General features: G+C 44.0%; 1 protein-coding gene across 7 annotated transcripts in view; it reads right to left on the bottom strand.

The window, feature by feature from the left end:
- Positions 1-1,404: 1,404 nt before the first annotated feature.
- gatad2b (GATA zinc finger domain containing 2B) overlaps positions 1,405-23,622 on the bottom strand; it is a 37,374-nt gene continuing 15,156 nt past the window's right edge. For 2 of the 7 annotated variants that reach the window (XM_040002644.1, XM_040002645.1), the window contains 10 exons: positions 12,349-12,729; positions 11,194-11,323; positions 9,899-10,030; positions 8,870-8,998; positions 7,736-7,906; positions 5,774-6,146; positions 4,961-5,163; positions 4,229-4,333; positions 3,896-4,106; positions 1,405-3,122 (listed from right to left, as the gene is read on the bottom strand). In XM_040002644.1, the coding sequence (XP_039858578.1) occupies positions 2,986-3,122; positions 3,896-4,106; positions 4,229-4,333; positions 4,961-5,163; positions 5,774-6,146; positions 7,736-7,906; positions 8,870-8,998; positions 9,899-10,030; positions 11,194-11,323; positions 12,349-12,728 (1,971 nt within the window). In that variant the 5' untranslated portion in view covers position 12,729 and the 3' untranslated portion in view covers positions 1,405-2,985. Of the gene's footprint in view, positions 3,123-3,895; positions 4,107-4,228; positions 4,334-4,960; positions 5,164-5,773; positions 6,147-7,735; positions 7,907-8,869; positions 8,999-9,898; positions 10,031-11,193; positions 11,324-12,348; positions 12,730-13,937; positions 14,964-23,622 lie in introns of those variants that run through there. The other 5 variants (XR_005691679.1, XM_040002646.1, XM_040002648.1 and 2 more) reach the window with 5 other exon arrangements.

Below are 23,622 nucleotides of genomic sequence, written 5' to 3'. Positions count from 1 at the left end.
AAACACTCGAGCAAAAAGAGAAAAAGTGTTTGGGTGGATGAGGTTACGTTGTATAAAGCGCACAAAGTGCTCAGGTACAGTAGCAAAGGGCTGCGTAAGAACCGGTCCATTACCAACGGCACACTTGCTGCAGTGATCTGTCACATGAGTGAGAGCGGGGTGCAGGCCTGACACTGGGCTCTGTAAGGGTTATGTGTCAGAATATGAGTGGAGTAACTCCATCTTCCAGATACATGTACAAACTGGGCACCAGTGAAATGAAAGCTGGGACTGAGGTCCAACATTTGCAGAGAGTAAATTAGGATTTAGTCATTTATCAACAAGTTGAGTGTCTCTTTCAGCTTTTCTCCAAACTTTATTCAGTGTGTTTGATAACTTCTTTGTGCATGTTTCAAAGGAGTAACAACTGGAGCATGACTGGAGGTGACACACCAGCAGCAGAGCAGGTGGCAGCACCTGGCTGTAGCTCAGGTGGCAGAGCGGGTCGCCTACTGATCGGAAGGTTGGTGGTTCAATCCTAGTCTGCTCCAGTCTGCATGCCAAATATCCTTGGGCAAGGTGCTAACCCCAGGTTGCTCTCCGATGCGTCCATCGGAGTGTGAATGTGTGTGAATGTTAGTCAGACAGCGCTTGTGTGATTGGGTGAATCACCGAGTTGTGTAAAGCGCTTTGAGCGCTCAGAGCAGAAAAGCGCTACCAGTCCATTTAGCACTGGTCATGCTAACATGCTAACTGAGCTGTTTCAACAAAGAGACGTTCCACACAAACCTGTTTTCATCGACTTCCTCCTGTTCATGTTGTCAACAACAGAACAAGTAGTGACAAATACGCCATCAAGACCAACGTCAGCTCTGCTGTGACTTCAGTGAGCACCCTCAGGGATAGAAGCAACATGTAGTCATCCTGTCGTGGCTTCAGGTAAGGCCTTTGTTAAGAAGCCCACAAAGTGTTCAGCTATGTCACCAACTTTGCCTTGCTTGTGTCATCACAGCTGACCAATAAGAGTGGAGTTGGAATTTTGGAAGGAGGGCTTTAAAGCGACAGAAACTCAAACGGAGCATTTGTAGAAGTGCAGGATCATAAAGTGTTTTTGAACATTAAAAGCATGTAAACATCTTTTGGGGATTATGAACATGAGCCTGTAAATAAAGCAAAACGAGAAACACAAAACACACCTCGGCGAAATCGGAGCATCTCACCGGACTCTGGTTAGCCGTCAGCCAGCATCCAGACCGCAGCCACTCTTAACTCTCCTCCATACAAAAACATCTAATTTGAAATATGCACAGTGCTCCTCTGGAGAGGAAACGTGTGTGCAGAGCAGACACACGATGATTGAGCCATGCCTCTCCTTAAAAGATAAAATCCACGTCCTTTTTCTCTGAAGCTAGGTATCTATACATAATCCATACAGACATTTTAATAGTTTCTGTTTTATGTTGATTATTATCGTCTCCGGCAGCTGTACCTCTCAGGTACGCAACCATTTTATTAGGAGACGCCGCATAAAGTTTAAACAAACAAACAAAAAGGGATGAGGTAGGGATGGGAATAGTAGTTAGGATTTGGGAATGGGTGTTGCACAACATTTAGAAAATAATCTAAAAACCAAAATATAAAAAGAAGAAGAACCCAGATTTGTAGTTACAGAGTCTGTGGTTTGGACGCACAAAATATGCTTCCACCTTTAGCTTTGAGGTCTTTTCGCTCTCTCAAAGAACACGCGATGCCACGAGGAACAGCGGGGTGAAAGGGTTCAGTCTGTGCATACTGAACAGCCGAAGGTTTGGGGTGGGGAGTATGGGTGAGGTGGTTTAGTAGGTCACTGGCAAATAGTGAAATGGGATGGGACCAACAGGTTTCTGTCTGAATGAAGAGCATCAGCAGCCCCAATACTTGGCAGGTACACAGACGACACACTCGGCCTGTCAGCTTCCGTCTCGCTGGAGCTTCGACTGACTGCTGGTCTCCTGAAGAGGCAGATGGTAAACTGCTGTGACTGTCCATCGTGATTAGTACAAGTTAAGTATCATCCAGCATAAAAAAGTGTGTTACTGTTTCAATCTGAAATGAAGAACCTGATAAGAAGCTTTTCGTGAACGACGGTGGAAGCAAAGGAAAGATTATCCGAACACCGATCACATAGGATTTTCTTTTGCTTTCGTCTGTCGCTCGCTTCCAGTTCATTAACTCTGTTGGTGGCAGAATCTCCGGCGCTGTCCTGAAACTTAACTTTAGCATATCAGAATTTTGGCTGTGTGTCACTGTGAAGCAGGCCCTTTTAGGGAGATTGTACAGGTGTGGGTGCTCTGCTGCTCCCTCCTTCCCTCCCTCCAGCTTTTCCATTTTTAAAATGGGTTCTTCATCCTCTTTTCAAGAGCATGCAGAGCCTCAAACTGTCTGTTTTTGTACCCATCGGGATTTTCCACTGTTTCATCCAAGTCGAGACTATTTTACAAAGCTTGTAAGTTGCATAGCAACCAGAACGCATCATCTTGATCTTCTGTTACTAGCAACAATCGCAGCTAAGCTTTAGGACAAATTATAAAGAAAAAAAAAATCCTATATGACCTTGGCCTAAAGAAACCGACAACGACAGGCCGTCACTACCCAGAGTCAAAGATAAACAGCAGAAAAACAAACCATCAAAAGGAAAAAGCATAATGAGTAATAGTAACAGAAGCAAATATGGTAGTTGTGGGAATAATAATGCTACCACCAGTTATAATAAGGGGAATTATAATTCTTAAATAGACTGAAGAAGAAGGATTTTACTATATTAAGAGCATGTCAAATGCACTGGTAGTTTAGAGTCCTTGTCCAACTTGGTGGGGTTTTTATGGGTCAGTTTAAGGTAGGCACATGGACAGGCACTGCATGCGATGAGAGGTGAAGAGGAGAGGGTATCGACTGATTTAGGAGTGCTTCGGTATGGTTTAGGTATGAAGATGAAGGTGGCTTCAAGGGGCAAGAGCTGGACAGGGCTCATTTCTGTCCAGTGATCGACTGCGATATGGATCGAGGCGGGATCATGTCCAACAGGTACTCTCTCTGCCGGTCTGCTAAGCTGGAGCTCTTATGGGCTCCGACAGCCGCTGGGTTCAGATAGGCAATGTTTAACCCTGTGGAGGCAGAAGGACAACATTCAGAGAAGATGCACTTTGTAGAGCTTAAGGCTCAAACATTTGTAAGTGACCTTTTGTTTTGTTGCTATTGACATGAACTAGCCTGACGGTCCGAAATTTCTTTTCTTATTTTATACGTTTACTAGAATTTTTTTAATGTAAAGAAACAGCAATAAAACTACATCGATACAGAGGTGGACACAGCGAAACATCTGCGTCCTCACCTTCTCTCGTTTGTTTGAATGATTGACCCCAGATAACCTTCTCTGGCATATTTACCGTCACACCTGCCTCACTCTCATTCACATCCATGTAAACAAGACTGCACTCAGAGTTGTTCCCAGGCTTATCTTAAATCTGTCACATATTCTGCACCACCCTCACATACTCCTCTGTCTTCGTGCAGTATCAGTCGACCCCACCCCTCCACCCCCCAACACCCAATCATATGCTTTCTATAAAGCCACAGTGTAACTCGTCCTGCCCTTCTGACTTGCTGATAGCCACGTCTCTGCTTAAGCTAATGTTAAAGACCTTGGTGGATGCTGATTTGAATGGCTGGTTGTCGCCTTCGCTCTACACCCCTGCAAAGTTTTATCAGAATTCATTCCATAGTTTCTGAGCTGTCGTGTTTACAGACAGAAAGACAAAACACAACGTCCTGGGTGGAGCTAATAAACCTACGAATGGCTGATGTTGACTAAGATGCACGGCAGGAAACAAAACACACACACACACACATCAAGCAGAAAGGGGAAAGGTGTAGGTACCTGGGATGTTGTAGATCTGCCGACGGTTGTCATGCTGCAGTCTGTTACTGCTGCTGTTGCTGCCGCCTCCGCTGCCGCCACAATGCTTGGCACTGGTCATGCCCATGAGGCTGCTGGCCACAGAGAGCTGGGAGGCCTGGGCAAAGTTGGACAGGACCCCTCGTGCCGAGTTCGACAGCCCTTGCTGCAGGGAGGCCTGAGGCTGGGGAGCCTAAGAACCAGAGATTTGCTAGTTATTGCTTGAAGCACATTTGGTTTGGAATACATACACACGAGCACTATACATCTCCTTATTCCTTCCAAGTTAATAGTGGACTCTCTGCTGGAACATACCTGGCGGAGGGCATGATGTCGGATCATGGTGTCAGACTTGGAGGCGTTGGTAGGGACTGAGCTGGGAGAGAGAGCAGCCTGCTGCTGCAGCCTCTGTTCAATCTCCTAACAAGAGAACCACATTCAGGAATCTTGTGCATTGGTGCCACCATGTACTTACATTCAACGACACCACAATCACTATCAAATACCCCAGCTATGTTTGGGAGTTTAGGTGTGGTAACAAAGAGACTGCAAAGCAGGATTACATCTTATCTGAGTAACTTCAGCACTAATTCAGGGTTTTCAGTACTGAAAAGCTCTGGAGCACTTTTAACTTCCTTTTTAAAATCAGCTGCTCTGCTCACAGCAGACTTATTTATCCAGATGCTGCCAATGCCATCCCTGTGATGTGACCATGCAGTGAAAACCCTGGGTTAACCTAGCTAGCTGACACCAGCTTTTTAGGGTGAAGCCAGGTGAGGCTCTGCTGAGTCAGAACAACAACGTGCTCATTAGGGACTCGGATGTTTAAAAACATGAAACGCAGTCCCAACTGTGTCCCTATTGGCACATTTTAGATGACACTAAAATGTGCCAATTATTTATTTATCACTTTGCTACCAACACCAGACGACAACACTTTGTGTGGCTAGACAGTAAAATTGTGATAGCCACACAATCTCATGACATAAACAAACTTAAGTGAGAGTAAGAATCAGCCAGCATGATGCAGGTACATAAGCTGCTAACCTGCTCCTGTTGTAAGGCCTTCACAAAGGCATTCTTCAGCCTGTTGGTATGCTCTGCCTTCAAAGCCTTTTTCTGATTGGATGTCATGCACTGCTCGCAGAGGATTCTCCCACTCTTCTCCTGCTTCCAGTGGGGGGTGAAGTCAGTTCTGCACTGGGCGCAGAAGAAAGGCTCCAGACGGGCCAGCGTCCCTCTGAGTTTACCTACAGACAGGACTCCGTTAACAATGACAGAGCTACAGCGACAGGCGGTGCTCGAGCAGACGCACACCCAGAATTTATTTTAAACCTTAAAGTCATCACAACACTCCTGACACAAACTGAAGGCACTTTGTTCTGCTCTTAGTGATTCAAGCACAGCTGAGCAGACAGGTGCCAGGTGTAGCCTCCTGTATTCAGACCTTTAAAGGCTGACAGAGTAAAAAGGCAGTGCTACAAGGATGGAGCTGGATTCAGGGACAATGATTTCTCAACCATGACCGCACATACGAGAAGAACTTCCTGCTTCTGGCTCTGCTAAGCCTTGATTGGTTATTGCGATGCACAAACTATGGACAGAAGAAACAATAGCACCACCTGCTGGGGAGATTTAGTCAGCACACAAAGTCTTGGCAAATTTTTATAATTATTATCAAAATGGTCTCTGGGTCATGCTCACACAACCAAAGGAGTTTGGTGCAAACACACAAACGCTTACGTATTTATTTAAATATACCGTATTCATGGTTTGTCTGTCAGTTCAATTTGACGGGTTAGGTATAAATCAAAGATTTGCTGTAGATGTTTCCTCCCCCAATATCAGATATTTACTTACCCTGACTGTCGAGCACACTCTGCACCACCTCCTCGAGGCCCACCATGTAGATGAACTCACTGTTGGCAGCAGAGGGCAGGAAGTGCAGGAGAGGGGCTGGGGGTTTGGGTGGAGGGATCTCCAATAAGGTTTTCTCCAGCTGCTTCCTTAGGGCCAGCTTGGCTGCTGCCTGACTGCTCGCCTGGTCTGCCATGGAGCTCACCGCTCCGCTGGCTGAACCAGACATGGTGGACGGGCTGACGGCCGAAGCTCCGCCCAGACCGCCGGCCCCAGCTGCTGCTGCTTGCATGTGGGCCAGGTTCATGTACATGGCACTGGAGCCTGAGCGCTGGGAAGCTGCCACCTGACTGGCCTGCAGAGAGATATACACCCTCTATTAGAGCAGGGCGATATGGCCAAAAATATTTATCACGATATATATTTGAAAATTTGCGATAACAATATAACTGATTAATGATATCATTGATGCGAGACAAAATACAACTCCACAACATTACTAGCGCAAAAAGACAACCTTCCATTTATTTTCACTTAAACAAGAAGCTGGTTTTTATGTGCATTAAAGCTTTATAAAAATGTAACAGCGCAAATGCAAATTCCTTGCTGAAAGTTTAACCAAAAGGCATTTCCAGTAGAAATGGGCTGACATATCCTGAGCATAACCATGTATAATATCCACTGAAGTTAAAAAGAGGTGCTTTGCAAGATTAAACTGCAGTGTGCAGTACGTATTTTTCGGACCATAAGGTGCACGGGATTATAAGGCACATTAAGCGAAACAAAGCAGTCAGATAAATCAAACTTTATTAAACTCATTCTTCTTGCTTCCTCCACTTCTGTACCATTGATTCATTAATGTTGAATTCTCTGGCAGCTGCTCTATTCCCATGTTGTTGCAGTATATTAATGACTACCCTCGTATTGTGGATGGATTATCTCAGTTGTTCTCCTGACTTTAGTTTGGTCCGTTTACAGCATCCTGTCATGCGATTGCATTTGTCTCTAACCATCAGGAACCTTCACGTTAACTTTTATAAGTGGAAAAGTGTTAGTGTTCGTCCTCCAGCTTCACTGTTTATGTTATGCTAACATAGCTGTGTCGCTAGCGAGCACGTAGCACATCATTATATACCAGCTAGGCCAACTTCAGTAACCCTACAAACGTCACTGCTGTTTAGTTTCCTGTCTTCATTTATGTTGGAAGTGATAGCAGAGCTGTACGTTTGAATTTTTTCACAAATCTCTCAGCCAGAACATGCAATATCATGCTTAGGTAACTAGCGAAACTAGCGAGCTAACTTCCGCTAGCTTCCTGCTAACTTCTAACTCCGTTAAATGTAATACATTTTGTTTTCATGGATGCCTGGATGTTAAACTTCATAGTTACACCTGGTAAAGCAGCAACGCTGATCGTTTTATTAAAGATGAAAGAATTTAGACAGTTTTTAACTCTCAGTGATGCCGCAGTGTCCGTTTGACCTGAAGCATACGGAGTTTAGGACCCAGATTTACTCCCAGATTTAAGAGCATCTTAGTCCGACAAATACGGCAATAACGACGGCCGCTTGCATGTTCTGCAAAAAAATGTGCTTTGTTGTGTATCTGAGGGACAAACACCAAACCAGTTCCACATCACTGAAGTTGCACCATTTTTACAAACCAATTCTGGTTCATCTGTTTCACTCAACAATCGGCCATGTGCGTATGAAAACAAAGGAACTGCGCATGCGCGTTTTACTCATATTCTATCGCGATATTTCATTTTCCTATCGTTGCCTAACATTATACCGGTATTACCGTGAACGGTATAATATGGCCCAGCCCTACCCTCTATTACTGAGAAAAGCTACATATGTAAAGGATTTGATCAGTGATCTCTCTCTAGGCAGTCCTACCATTCACCATACAAGTTCACACCTTTCTCAAAAGAATGCTTTACCCCAGGTCGGTTTGACTCTATACCTGCTGGTAGCTGACAGCATTAGCCATGCTGTTGGAACTGGAACGAGACATCCCAGGTTTGGACGTGACCCTCTGGCCCTGCAGCTGGGCAGGGTTGGGTGCTATCACTCGCTGAGACATCAATATGGGGGGCAAGTTTGCATTAGCCGCTGACCGGATGACTGTGTGACCCTGCAGAAAGGAGAAGGGCAACAAAGGGTTTCATTGTTCAGCAGAGATCAGAGAAAATCCCTGATGTCTGCAAATGACACTTGCTCACCTGGTTTACTGTAAATGGATAATACACACCATGGCTCATTCACACAAGCACGTTCTTCTATGTTTAAGTGCTTTTTTATCCACCGTAGCTCAAAATTTTATCTGGAGCTAAAAATCCAGAAGATTTTGTTTTTTTCCCTTTTGAGTCTCAAAACTGAAAGCTTGCACAGTTTTTAAAAACTGGCACGTATCATTGGCTAAAAGATGAAAACAAGACCGTACTTGGTAAGAACATTCCTCTACAGTGAGTGGTGCAACCACCAACAAGGCGATGAATCATCTCAGTAAATCAGATAGGCTAACCTGGAGTCACTATAAGGCTGAAAGAAACTGATAGCATATCCACGCTGTCCCACAGCAGAGACGTGGATTCAGTCTCAAAGAAAACTGACATTTTGCTAAAGACATCAACAAAAGGCGGGAGTTCAGCGTGCAGAGCCGTCTCTGTAAGTACTCTACATTTGGTGAAGTTTAAAATGTGACTACAGATAAAAAGGAGACATTTCAGATTCCATTACTGTCCTACATGGTCACATGACCCTTTCTTACAGCCAAAACGTCTAAGGTTCGTTTACATCATAGACACTGGTGCAGCTTTGCTGTTGATTACACTGAGTGACTTCTGTAGTTCTTGTTCTTTCTTTGTGAGTCAAAGACGTCATTTAAAGTCAGCACGGCTGGTTTAAGGTGCAAGGTCGAGACAACACTACAGAACCCCAACAATCACACAGTTCCTGTAAAACAGGAACTTCACTGGTGTGATCTCTAATGAAAATGTACCCTTCGCCTCACACACACACACACACACACACACACACACACACACACACACACACACACACACACACACACACACACACACACACACACACACACCTGTGCAGTGCGGAGGTTCTGGGGCTCAGGGTTGTGTAGACCTGGCCTCACAGGTAGCTTCCCCAGGACAGGAGAGCTGTGGATGGGAGGAGGCTGCACAGATGACGCAGCATTCTGGACCACTGGGACCTGCAAGAGAGCAACGATAAACCAGGACTGGAACATCTCAGATTGATTTTCTGGTGCTTTCTTCATATATAAATGTTTACTGCATATGATTTAGAGCAGGGCTCTCAAACTAAATGAGACACTGCTGGCACTGTTGTCTCATGCGGGGGCAAACAAAAACAAACAAACAAGAAAACACCCACAAATCTCCCCTAAAATGTAGTTTTGTTTAAAAATAATTCAAATTTTGTATCACAAGACAAATCTTTTTTTCCTATTTTTGTTCGTATTTAACAGAAGTGCAGACATAGGTGTGCACATTAGTTTGTGAGTCTGTCAGTGAACTAACACACCCGTCATGTTTGTGTCTCTGCTCATGTCGCCTTCATATTCAATCATTTGACGAACTTATTTTAACATTTCACTCAACAACAAACAAAATCGTCACTTCAACAGTCAAACTGCATTTTATTTCTACAGGTCCATATACGGGCAGCAAGCGGGGGGCTGCGAGTGGCCCCCGAGCCACGGTTTTGGGAGCCCTGATTTAGAACAATGTTACAGTACCGTCTGCAGCTAAGGGGTACATACATGTTTCAATACTGATTTCCAATATCCTGCACTATCCATTGTCTATATAGGTCATGCTCTCCAGATATAAACTATTAGACTATTATTATTATTATGTTAGGATCAGTCTATGCAATATATTTGTCTAGTTAAATTATTGAAATATTAACATGACAAACTGCTGCTGTGATTAAATAAGACACTGAAGCCTCCTTGAGGAAACACTGATTTGGCACCAAATAAAAGTGACTTGAACTGAACCCACATAACCACGGCGAAGGCACCACGGACAGATGCAAAGAGCTGCAGAGCTCCAACAGTGTGAGAATGTGTGGCATCAGCAGCACTGACCTTCTGGACCACATTCTCCTTCTGCATTTGACTCTGCCTGAGCTTCTTCAGCAGCACGAGACGAGCCTCCTCCAGACGAAGCTCTTCTCTTAGAGCTTTGATCATCTGCTGCCTCTCCTCTCCTGTTTTCCCCTGGTACAAACGAGCACACAAAATTAGAAAGGCACACTATATCCGGACATAAGACCAGAGGCAACTTCGAGCTCGTTGAACTCAACAGCCAGTCTGTATAAACCAGACTAAACCTACACAGAAGCTGCAGTTTGAACAGCGCGTCGTGTTTCTGCATCGACACAGGATGTGACTGCAGAAAGTAAACAGGACACGTTTGGCTGAAATATTCTTTTGTGCAAAGTCAAAAGCAGCAATTTAAAACCTGTTTACGTCAAGAAAAAGTGATTTTGACCAATTCATTCACAGGATTCTTCATGCATCTGTAGTAATGTCATTACTGGTATTTAGACACATCTGTATTCATGTTTCCATGACAGCCTGTGGAAACATGCAGGTTTCACACATGTGACACTGACTATTACTTATATTTGTTGTTGTTTATTGTCCACCTGCGTTTACTCAGAGCTTCTCCCCGATTACTCTGCTCGGCTAAAACAGCTGCTGACAATGACGTCCTCTGCTCTGCATCTATAATCAGACTCTGGAAACATTACAGTCCATCCACCACTTTGATCACACTCTGGATCTTCTGACATACAGGATGAAATTAGACTCATTTCATTACAGTAGATGTCTTTTGGAAAGTGCTGTGACTCAAAAGGTCACAACTCCTCCACTGTTCCTTTCTTGAAAACCTTGTGACAACACCGTACAGAGAAGCTACCCAAGCTCTACTCCCACACAAGTCACCTCCTTAAGAGAACAGAATTGCCTTTTATTGTACATGTACAGCCAAATGATTGGTTATGTTAATAGCTCCTGTGAAAAAGAAAAGCTTCAATCAGGACTTCCTGGTATCACTCTTGGTTGGTGGTGCATCGGCAGCTTCAGTTCAGGACTACGCTTCCTCCTGACCGTCACCCACCCGGACTGTTTTCCCTGCTGCTCAGGACAATCTGCTGGGTGAGCTAACAGTGGCTTTGCTACCATCGCTCGCCCCGACCGCAGGGCTTAAGCTAGCTGCAGGGTTTTTAGGGTGTGAAGCCAGGTCTCATTAAGTGTAGCATCCTGAAATATCTGAGCCACCTCTACACTTGATTTATGCACCAGCGTTAAAGGACTTGTACAGCATATTCAGTCTATTTCTGCCCCCTTGCAGGAGTGCTGCGAATGCCTTTTACCTTGAACATGTCCAGGTTAGCCTTGTGCACACGCTCCTCGGGCCGAGGTGTCGTTCTGGGACTGGAAGCCTCGTTGTCTGACAGGATGATGACATCCGGTGACGGAGTTCGTCTGTCATGATCAGCATCACTAGTAAGAAAAAAAAAGAACAAACACAAAGTGCAGTCAGTTTCTGCAGCATTTAAAGTCGTACTTTATCATCACAGGATCTGACAGCTTTACTAAACTGCGTGGGGTCGCTTGACATCTGTTCTGCTGGTTTTCCCGGTAGGTTCAATGGAAGTCAGTTTACAGGTTGTGAATCTTTAGTCATGCTCGTTGGTTAAAAGCAGAATAACAAAGAAACTGGGCCCCACATCTAACGTCCATGTGCTGATTCTTAAACTTAAAAGCAAATCTTTCACCAGCTCCAGACTCAAAGGTTTGGGGGACAGAAACAGTAATGTACATTGTCACACATTCATTTATCAAAGAAGATTGAATATACTGTATAGCAACACTAGATTACATGTAGGCTAGTGGTGCCCTTGTGTCATTGTTCCATGTTATACATTTCATCAGCCCCACAGTTTGAGGGCCGATTTACTGAAGAACTGACTATTTTTACAGCTGCCCCTGCTGCATGTGCATTTTCATTACTGTAAAACAGCCATAAAACTAACCACACCTTTGGTACACCTGTGTTACTTTGTGCTGTTTAGTAATTTGGGCCCTTGAGGGTTTTCGTTACTTTTCGTGTGGTTTAAACCTTTGCTATGCACCTTGCACACAATGTACATACAAGCCCTGCTCTGTAGGGGCGAGCTGGCACCAAATACTGTATGTGGACTATTCCACAGATTTCTTACTGAACCTGTGGAATAAGTTGGTCCCTCTGTAGTCATGTAAAAGCCACAGAAACAGTGTGCCGTGGACACTTCTTGCAGTTCGGTGGCCAAAAATGTGCCAACGAGGACAAAAATGAAGATTTTCATTGACAGCCAAGGTTTCACCCACTAGTTACTTTTGCAGAGTAAAAGTAGCTGCTAAGGTGAACTGGTATTGTCCTTCAAATAATCAGATAAACGATGCCTGGATTCAGGTAAACGGACATGCTATAAAGCACATTCCTGCTCTTTACACAGAATCCTTCTGTTTAAAATGTTTATTCTCACCACCTCCTCCCAGCGCTCATGTCGACTGGCTCATCCAGGATGTTCTCCTTTCCATTCTTACTTGGTCCAACGGGGCTACTGTGGCTTCCCAGCCTCAGACTCCCATTTAACTTCTCCTCATAAGCAGCACCCATTAGGCTCTGATGATGGAGGCTGCTGGCTCCAGGGCCTTTTCCATCTCCCAAGCTCCCTGCAACATCTAGGGCTGCTAGGTCAGCTAAGTCCTTGCGTTTAAGAAGTGCCAGCATCTTCAGGCGCTCCATGGCCTCGTGACCTTCCATTTTGAGGCGCTTGGCCAACGCCTCTTCTCGCTCACTGGTTGACTCAAGGCCTCGCTTAAGTAGGTTCAGCCTCAGTGCCTCCTCAGACATCTGCTCCATCCTAAAAACAAGAGAGGTCAGACAGGTTAGCAGAGCCACCTTAAACCCAAATAGGTTCAGGTCAGATAACAAACACACTCCTCTATGTAACTTAAAGCATGAGTACAGTTATCCACCACACTGGGTGCGATAGCTGAACGACTCTGGAACCTCCAATCCTTCCCAACCCTTATTCCAGATGTTCTCTCCTCCCTTTGTCAGCAAAGTTAATCCCACGTTCCTCTGAAACCACGGGGAACAACTCCAAGTTATCCCAGCGATCCGAGCTCGAATCAGTTTTTAATCTGGTATTAACATGATTACATTTGTATATTTCTACACTTTTCCTAATCCAGATATTGTAATGCAGATGTAAATACAGAGAACACAGCTTTGCATGGCGCTCGATGATGAATACTATTTTTGTGTAGACTGGAAAAAATAAAGAAATTAATAAATCGATCGATAAGAAAAAGCAAAGAGCAACAAAGATACAACCCCACCAGATCATAGACCAGTTGGAAAGGCAAACCCTGTCCCTGCTAAGTTCCACTGTTAGCGTGACAAAACACACAAAGCAGTGTGCAATGAGGAAGAGCAGGGGGTGAACCTGACAGCTAACTCATTCAGATGGACGAGTCAGATTAAACACAATATATTTCATTGATCGTCTCCTCTGGGTTACTATAAAATAGTTTAAAGCATGAATGACTTCTGCATGTCGGCAAAGCTGAGAGGAAAGTGGAGGCCAGACAGCGCTGAGGCACAACTTTGACTTTGAAGGTAATCGGGCTCCGTGTCTGGTTTGTGCTGCACTTTTTACAGTAGCTCTATAGTGACTGTAGAGAAACGTACGTAGAAAATCAGACGGAGATCTTAGACTCCAAGTGAAAACCAGCAACCTCCAAGAACCACTGCCAACCAGTAAGGAAATACACATTTTCCCCAGCAGCCAGTGGGTGTACAACGTCCAGTGTGGTGGAGAACTCTGGAGCAAGTCTCATGTATGAAGTGAGTCATCTGGTCTACATGAATACAAAACGAATGAAAACTACAATCCTTCCAGCTCTGGGCCTGGGAGCTGACCTTTGCTCTCCTGGACGCCATTCGCCCAGTCTGGAGGTTACTGCTCCGATTACCACACGCACGCACGCACGCACGCACGCACGCACACACTCACACACTCACACACTCACGAGCACTGCTTGACAAACACATTTTACTCCTCACTTTGTCACTTCCTATTGGTAGATTCGACCTGCTGGCGTCACTCTGGCGTGCCCCTCATGGTGCCGGGCTTTTCACCGCTCTAATCTGTTCATCCTGTCCTCCACTCGTGTCAGTTATTAACCTCACATCTACAGCTGCCTCTTTAGCACAGGGAGGAGTCTTAATGGTCCCACAGCATGGCTCTCCCTGCCACTTCTTCCTCTAATTAATTTGTGACGCAGCGGTGGAGTCGTCGCCTCCATTTGCTGGGAGTACAAACACGAGCAGCTCGTGTAACCCCTCCGCCGATCCAGCCACCTCACCACGTTTAATGAGCCAGAGATCTGCGCTGAGAAGCCAATCACAGTTTGCCTTGCTCTGCACGTCAGTAACTGGCACCCAACGCTCTCTCACTTAGACTTCCCCTCCCCCTGGTTACTGTCGCTGCTGCCAGGCTTTACATAATATAATGACTGTTACAGTCAGCAGTGCCCCCCAGATAAATAAATAAACAAACGCACACTTTCTCCCTTCGCTTTTCATCCACCACACCCTTCCAACACACTGCCAGGCCGATAATGGAGAAGAAAAGAATAGATGAGAAACACAGACTCAGCCCTACGATCACACCTCTCCTAACCCCCAGCAGGATAAAACATTAAACATCTGTCACACTGAAAAACTGTGGCGCTCCAAGGAATGCTTCCAGTTTGCACCAGCAGATAGACGGCGTCCACACAGACAACACACATGCAGCTCAGCATTCCGATAGAGGGCAGAGTTTTGTAATCCTCCCTCCTACTCCAGCAGTACAGTACCACAAAGAAACACTCCTCCCTTCTCCTCTACCCTCCCCCAACTCCTCAAACGCTCATCTTTTCCTCCCTCTTCTTTCACTGCAAAAATAAACACAAGCTTAATTTCAGGGGCCCCTTCGATGCCGCCAAAGCCGAGTGCTTCATTTGTTCACGTTATACCAGCCAACAGTGTGTGTGCACGTGAGTGTTTCTGAGGCTGGAGGGACAGGAACGGAGTAGCAGCACCGAGACACAGAGAGGGTTTTTCTTTATTGCTGTGTGTGTGTGTGTGTGTGTGTGTGTGTGTGTGTGTGTGTGTGTGTGTGTGTGTGTGTGTGTGTGTGTGTGTGTGTGCAGGGCTAGAAAAGAGGCAGAGACAGCAGCTCTCTCCTGAAATAACGCCAACTTGTAATTCCACCTCCCATCCCCCAAAACACACACACACACACGTTTATTCAAAGAGCTGTCAATCAGGAGGGTGCTACTAAAACATTCTCCTCACAATTAAATCCGTAGTCTTCCTCTCACTGACGGCGCTGTTGGAAATCCATGGCAGAGATAACCTTGATGTCTTGTCCTGTCGATGTGGCACCAGATTAACAGTGTTTGCCAAACTGGGTGTAATGGTAATAAAGCGAGTGCACAGTTGAATCTGCTGCTTGATGTTCATCGTGAAAACCCATTTGCCTGACCGCCTCCTGTCTTTTGTCCACTCTGTCCTTTTTCTGTGGGAAAGTGTTTAATGTTCAAACTGATGGTTCTACTCGGCGGTGGATGCGAGTCTGATACGTCAGGCCCGACATCCAATCGCTTCACTTACTGATTTGATTTGTTTTTTGCCCATTTTGTACTTTTCATCCAACTGTAAATATGGACGTTGTTATACTAAACTATTAGCACCTCAAGTCCAAATCCAACCTCTGATGTGGCTGCAGACGAGCAGCCATGCCTGTTAAAGTCTGCCTGTATTCATACGTAGTAGGTGCACTGCAGTTTATGCCGTCTGCAGGCAGGTTCACGTGGTCACACTCAGGCATGTAAACGTCTGCTCGGAGCCTCGCACTCCCAAAATCTATGCTGCTTAGAGCCAAGCGGACCACAGCGTATCTGCAGACACTGAAGCTTACAGGACACCATTAAGTATGCACAGCACATGTGCTGATGACACAAACATAATAATGTCAGTACAACAAAAATCACAGAATGTACTCGGACTTCGAGTTTTCTGGACTTTACAAGTCAGGTAAACATTTGTGATGATGTACTTTGGCTGTGTGTATTGTGCTTCTGCTGCTATGGCTTATTCCACTTTCTGTTACTCAATGCTAACGATGTAGCTACCATCCTGTTCTTATTTTGACCTTTGTTATTCTGATCTGTTTCTCAGATGGGATGATATATGCACTGAATTCAGCTGCAGAAAAAGTGGAACCACTCCCCTCACGATATTCTGCTGCTGGTTTGTTATTCATGCATTTTATCAACAAATCAGCAGAAGAATAAACAGGTGTTTCAGACAGCTGCCATCCAAACGCACACAATGAAAGCCAGACTGGTTACAGCTCCACCTATTGACTAAAACACAAGACTATCAATAACCTGACTACTGTGACTACGTGTGATTTCACAGTCTGCTACTTTGTGGCTGAATTGTTTCCAATTGCCTCCATGTTGTTATCATAGCACTAATAGTTGACCATGTAATATTAAGCAGCAAATAACCTGTCACGGTTGGACTAGCGCAGGTGGCACATAGAGAAGCATCCAAGGTGAAGGCAACACCCATCTCCTCTCTTAGCTTCTCGTGTTCCTCCCTCGTGGTGCTGTAACTCGGTATAGCAAACACAGCTTGGTATCACTGCAGCCTTCTTCCTATACTTTCCCACCACTAGTCTGTCAGCTTGGTTAGCCATCACCAGTTGGTCTGTTTATTTTTGGTCCCACAGGAGCTTAGCTTAATCATTCTCAACCAGAATAAGGACAATTTTGACAAAACACACTGAGCAAAAGTCAAGAATATTAAAACTTGTTAAAGTTTCTCTCCTAAAACATTAAAAAATGAGATATTATTCCTTCTTGTCACTGCGTCTCATTGACAAACTGGTGCATAAATAAAACGCTGACTGACAATATGACAATGCTAACTACCTGGAGCACAAGCACCTCTCTTCCACTGATGTTGTTGGACCTTAATAAAACAAAATGTCCCGAGTGGCTTGTGTCCTATCCACAGTAACGTCATTCCTGCTGTATGGTGGAAACGCCTTGTTGCTAATCATATCAACCATCCTTCAGGAAAGTACCAGAGTCAGCTACCATCTGGCTTCTTTAGCTCGTGTGCTACAAAAGACAGAGATGTGCAGAAAACAATAAAACCTTCCTTGTGATTTCAGGAGGAAGGAGCCTAGCTCATTGGTCCAGCAGACACACTAAAGCAGCAATGCGCGCACACACACACACACACACACACACGCGCACACACACGCACACACACACACACACACACACTGGCTGGTTGGCTGTAGAAGATGCTGATGACAGGGTTGCTGGGAATATGACCAAAATTTGCATGTGGCTAGTTTTTGATACTAATGAGGCCGATCAGAACACCGCCCATAGCAACAGAGTTGCAATTGGTAGTGGGAAGCAGCTAAGGACTTGATGGTTGTGGGATAAAGATTCAGACCCAACAGGACTTGCGAGGAGAATGCTGATGCTTTGTTCCTGAATAATCGATCACAAGTAAAATACAACAACAATCACACACACCTTCACCTGCTGTCTGTGGATGCACAGCACATAAGGCACAGACTGCTCTTTATTAAATGAGACAACAGCTCATTGTGGGGGTTGCTATGACAACCAGTCATCTATTTTTAAGACGTACCACTAATCAATTCCTGTTCTGCTGTTGCCTGAGGGGTGGGGGTATGCAACAACATGCAAACCCCAACCCCCATGTTCTGTTTGTGTGCGGGTGGTATTACGGGGGTGTTTCTTTTTTTTTGGAGGGGGGGGGGGGGGGGGGGGGGCAACAGCGACCAAGACACTAAGCAGGGGGGAGTGTGCAGTAGGAAACAAAGAGCAGAGCAGAATGAATGAGTACTGAGGATCCATCTGATACCAGCGCGTGACGCCGTCCAGGGGAAGTCAAACTACTGCAATCACTCATCCAGTAACCAGGTACCCACACAAGATCACCTGCAGATCCTGCCCACGCCCCGATCACGTCAACAAGTGTGTATTTAAGCATCTTAAATATAGGTAATACATTTCATACATTTTCCTAACAGGAACACATGTTCAGAAATTACAACTGCATCTATGACCTTTTTTTGTGTTATTTGCACAAATATACACGTTACTCACAAAACAGTAAATGACTACACTGTAATTAAATCAGTAATTACCTGCAGTGATCCTTTCATAACTGAAATAAAAGGTCCTAAGACCCGAACCCTTCATTCATTCATTTTTCATATTTGTGCATATTGGGACCCGATGAATGTAAAAACAAAGAATTACCAGATTTATTTTCTTTACCGGGTCTTTGTTTCTGAGAGCCACATATGAGGATGTTCGTCTAAAATTTCAGTAGAACAGTGGCAGCATAATGTCCTCGTGAGTGCACATCAGGCCCTTGTAGAGCAAAAATTGAGTATTTTGGTCTAAATAACCCAAAATGTGATGTCCACATATGTGGACCCAGGTCCTAGGAGGTTAAACAGGACATTTAGACCATGGAGCCCTGTACAAAAAACCTTAACAGATTTAACACTGGCCATGAGGCTACATTTAAAAAAGGTTCTTAGAGCATGTAGCACCACTCATACGCTCTTAGTACAGAATATCATGTCACTTGAGGACAAACCCTCTGCCAGCTCCGGACAAACCTGACAGAGGGGACAGGGCAGACTTCAGCTTGTGGCACTTGACTCAAACACCATCTCCTCCACATGATACAGCTTACAGGTGGATTCCCCTGTTTCAGCGCAGCTCGCTAACAATGAAGAAGCATCTACTGTGTAAGTGCCCCCGTACACCCCCGGTGCTTTTTCACCAGTTTTCGGAGAAATGTTTTGTTTGTCCAACCACTGAACACTAACCTATGAATCATTCAGGGATAAACTTTGCAAAGATTCAGTCTTAAATGACATCTTCAGACACTATGTTACTCACAGCCTGTCACAAAAACAGAATTTGTTCCCATTTCATTTCACTCTATAATGAAACGTTAAAGCTGGGGCTGTGTGATATGACCAAAATCTCATATCCTGATATAAGACATTTATCGTCCTGACAACCATATACAATCACAAAAATGTTACTTTTCTGTAAATTCTGTGAATCTCGGGCAGCTCGACTTGTATGAAGTGTTTTCAGCTGGGCGTTGTGTACCTGGAGGCGAGTGTTTTGACCGATACATGAAACTATATATTTTTAGACAGAGGTTGTAACGGCCGCCATTTTCTTTGTGAGTATTTATTACGCGGCGTGCTGCGGGGAAAAGCCTGTTCTAACGTCTGAGTCTAAGGTTTATTTGGAGCTTCTTTTCTTCTCATCCGTAAACTCTCTTCACACTCTTTGGCGTGATTCTTGCGTCGGTGGTTGTAGAGGTTTGTTGTGTTTGAGTCTGAGGTGGGGACCGTTTGCACCATAATTTGCATAGTACAGTTTTATCTGGTCCGTGTCAGACTTTTCATAACCAAACCATGTCCATGCTACAGAGGCAGCCCCGCGTTTAGGAACAAGGTCCTCGATTTGTTTGGACGGGTCCTTCTGTTTGTCATCATTTTAGCTTATTTTGAAAAATTTCAACAGGAACTTCAGCTTTATTGTGAAAGGTTTATGTGGAAAACAAACAAGCAGACGGCGGAGCCACACGCTGGGTTTACCGTCGTTGTTACTAACATCAACTCGTAAAAACAGGCCCTTGTCCGTCCGTAGTGTGGTTATTTTAAATATAAGAGAGAGAACTTTAAGAAATGAATATAGCTGCTACAGTGACCATCAGAACCACGAAAAACAGCCGTAAACTGTTTATTTTGCGACACCATGAAACAAACGATAGCGTAAAATGAAACGACACACGTTCTTATATCGTTATATCAAACAGCCCTAGTTACAGCAGTTTGTTGGTGGTATTGTGAACAGAGTGACCACTACATACAAGTCCATTTATCATGTCAACACATCATCCCAGCCGCACAATCAATATTATAGAACCCTATGAAGGAAGATCCATGTACTGGGAGATTTACCAGAGCAACACTGAATTTAATGACAAATTTGTTAGATATCATATTCTAAACATATTGTGAAAATATTTAAAATGACAGACAAACATATTATTAAAGATTAATTATACAAGATTTAATATCCAGAGGGTTGCTGTCTTGCTAACCCAAAATGTTGTCATCTACTCTGCTGTGCTATTGTGTACTTTCTCATTTTTATATTGGATTATATTGATTTTTACTTTAACTAATGTGCCATTAATTAATTAAAACTGAAATAATTGATTTAATACATCTTTAAAAGCAGGTCATTACTGCACTGTTTCTGTCATTCTTTGATGGGTTCATGTATCGCTAACCTCTGAGGCCGAGTCTGTAATTACTTGTTAGTTCTGACTTAGTAAACTCAGCAGTCTAGACCTCTGAGCACATGAGCACAGCTCAGTGAGACAGCACCATATTTGATGGCATCAGCTCGACTTCACTGTGTACTTAACCCTCATGATTCATGTTTACAATGGAAGTAGCCTACAACACAATACCCCTCATTATCTGTGCTTTTTGAAAATATACATACAATTTTACACACTAGCATCTAAAAAAAGGCCCATTAATCCAAATTTATTTTGAAAAGTCAAAATCTCTGAAAGAGAAATGACTTCGACCACAGTGAGTCAGTGTGAGCTGGGCTGTAAGCTCAAGGTTGATCTTTTATTATGTAGCAGTTAGTGGCAACGATATCACAGCAAGGTGGCAAAAAACCCAAAACAACAAACAACCCAAAGTTCTCTCTCTGGGCCGTATTTACTTTTAAGGGAACAGCTTTGCATTTTGTCTGTGAACAGTAAGGAGCAGGTCTGGATAATAAGTGCTGTTCTGTAAATACCTGGACATGAACAACTTGATCTTAAAAACAAAGATCAGCTTATATGTCGCTGTACTTGGGCCTCGTACAGTGAGCAGACCAGCTGGACATTCATCCTTACATGTGTTCACTCGTGATTCATTTCACAGAAAAATGAGCAAATACAACAAAAATAGCTAATAGAAAAGTATAAATAGACGAAAAACACTGCTCTACTAAAAAGGATGATGCACTTGTTGGTAGGTAGCAGCAGCCACAGCGTGTGAGTCATACTGAACATTGTACCATGTTATTCTAGTGTTCTGTACCATCATGTAACATTACATTTGGCAGCGTTTTGACTGCGGGGGGGGGGGGGGGGTGAGTGAAGCTCGGTAGGTTGATTCACTGGGCTTAGCGGTCAGCCATTTCTCTGCCTGGCTGTCCTACTTATTAAACACCTGTACTTCCTGTCAGGGGGCATGAGGTTGAACAGGTGCTGTCCAAGGTGAGACAAGTGGGCAGCAGTTTTCTGAGACACTGTTTGCCAGTTAAGTCCTTCAGAGATGGTCGGGCACAGCCGATGATCTGCAGCATTTTCCCGTCTGCCACCAAGCCATGATGCAGTAGCTGAGGACACCCTCGATGGTGCTGTGGTAAAAAGCCACCAACAGTTTCTTCCTAAGGATGTCTTTGTTGGACTTGTGATCAGGTTGTGTTCACACCACCATGCTGCCAGTTTTTTAACCTCCTTGCTGTACAGTCTCGTCTCCTCCGCTGATGAGGCAACATACTCCTGTACAGACTTAACACCAGCCTGGATGACGTCCCCAGCGACAATACAAATTCCCTCAGGACAGACCTGCACTGTTTGTTTATTGCGGTGTACAGCTGGGAGACCGCCACGCTAACATTAGCATCAGGTGGTACGTACACTGCAGCGATGATCACTACTGTGAGCTCTCTGCACAGCACAGTCAGTGCTTCCAGTGTGTGAGTGTGATCCTACCGTTCATGCACCAGTCTAATCACACAGAGACACCAAAGTTTACCCTCAATCATTCACACAGAAACATGCTCTGTGAAACTGTGAGCTCCTAGCTGCTGGGTGCCTACGTGCCGCCATCTTGCATGGGATATCACAACTTTTGCAGTCAAAGAAAGACAGATATGATGATTATATATATATATATATATATATATATATATATATATATATATATATATATATATAAAAAATAGTGAGCTCAGAGGTCAAAGGTGACATGATATTTGGATTCAGACAATTATTTGAATTCCCCTTTAACCATTATTATTTCTTAAATGTTGCCAAAACAAACAAAGGCAGTCTAATTTTACTCACAGTTTTAAAGATAAAAACATTTTTCTGAAAGTTTGACCTTATTTGACCTTGGAGGAGAGGTTAGAAGTGCGAACTTGTTATTTAAAATCCCTACATACTATTCTGTATAGACTGATGTGTTGTCAGGACAAGTAATGGCAATTTAAAAACAAACAGTTTTAAATAGCTCTATATAACATTATCCCTTTGACCTTAATCTACTGACAGTGAAGGTAGCTAAATATAGCTTATTTAAAACCTTTATAAGGTACTCTGTATGTTGATAGCACACACCACACTTGTAAGGATCAGAGTTCCTAAATATACGGCTTTTTGTACATTTCAACCAATAACTCTTTACGTTGGCTTTGAAGACCTCGATGACCTCGATATAGCAAATGCTCTTGCATGGTTACCATGACCCGCTCTGCACCCATACGACATTTTATCTGAATTCAAGCACAAGTTTTTGACTTATTGTATTTACAGACAGAATGACACGCGAGCATGCATCCAAAAAGAAAAAGAAAAACAACGCGGTGGGAGGCGAGCAGGAGGAGCAGGCGGGTGGGTGTGGGCGTTGTTGGAGTGTTAGGGCAGCCACTGCATTTTGAGAGCTGAATGAAGAAAAGCTCCTCTTTGAGAGGCCCTTTGATAAGAAAAGACTGACTGCTTTAGACCAAAGGGTGGGGCATACACTCTTCCACAGAGGACAAAAAACAAAGAAACAGAAAGAAAACTGTAGGAACAGGAGACGTTTAGTCAAAGTACAGACATCTTAAAATGAGGCTGAATGTGGCAGCCAGCAGAGCATCAACACAAACACACCCACACTGAACAGTCAGCAGATCTGCACAACATGCTAACCTCCACACATTTCACTTTCATGTAACACTTGTGTGCTTCAGACATAACCATTGCTAGATGCTGGTGACTGATTACATCTGCAGCAGATGTATCATTCCAGACTTAAATGAAAAGCATAAACACCACCAGCAACATGTGCATGCACATCTCCAAACTCATATACGCTTTAGAAACTTTCTGCACATCTACAGATTTCCATTATAGTCTCAGTAGAAACACTAGAATCAGAATCAGCGGGTCAGACTTAAAAAAATGCATTTGGTGCATCTTTAATTCTGAAGACCGATTATATCCAAGAAGACTGTAAAGGTGACAGTTAGTAACCACTGATGTCAACGTTTTCAAATTCATCCACGTCACAAAGATGTTATATGAAATTACTTCTCAGCCCAGGAAACTTATGTTTGACGCGCTATAAAACATTTGAATGCAACAAGGATTTTTGAATTGCAATTACTGCAGTCTTGCTTTCCATGATGCAATCTGCATGCTTTCACTGCTTTCCTCTCTAAAAGGTTTCTGCATCTCAAATGTAACGATATCTTATCAGCCTATAGTTGCCTTTAGTTGTTTTCACAAAGAAAAAGAAAGATGAAAATTCCTGTTTGCTCAAAATCTG

This window comes from Simochromis diagramma, unplaced genomic scaffold (assembly GCF_900408965.1).
Source record: "Simochromis diagramma unplaced genomic scaffold, fSimDia1.1 OVJJ01000449.1, whole genome shotgun sequence".
Taxonomy (NCBI): Eukaryota; Metazoa; Chordata; class Actinopteri; order Cichliformes; family Cichlidae; genus Simochromis; species Simochromis diagramma.
Note: the sequence above shows the minus strand (reverse complement) of the source record. Positions and strands in the feature narration are given on the sequence as shown.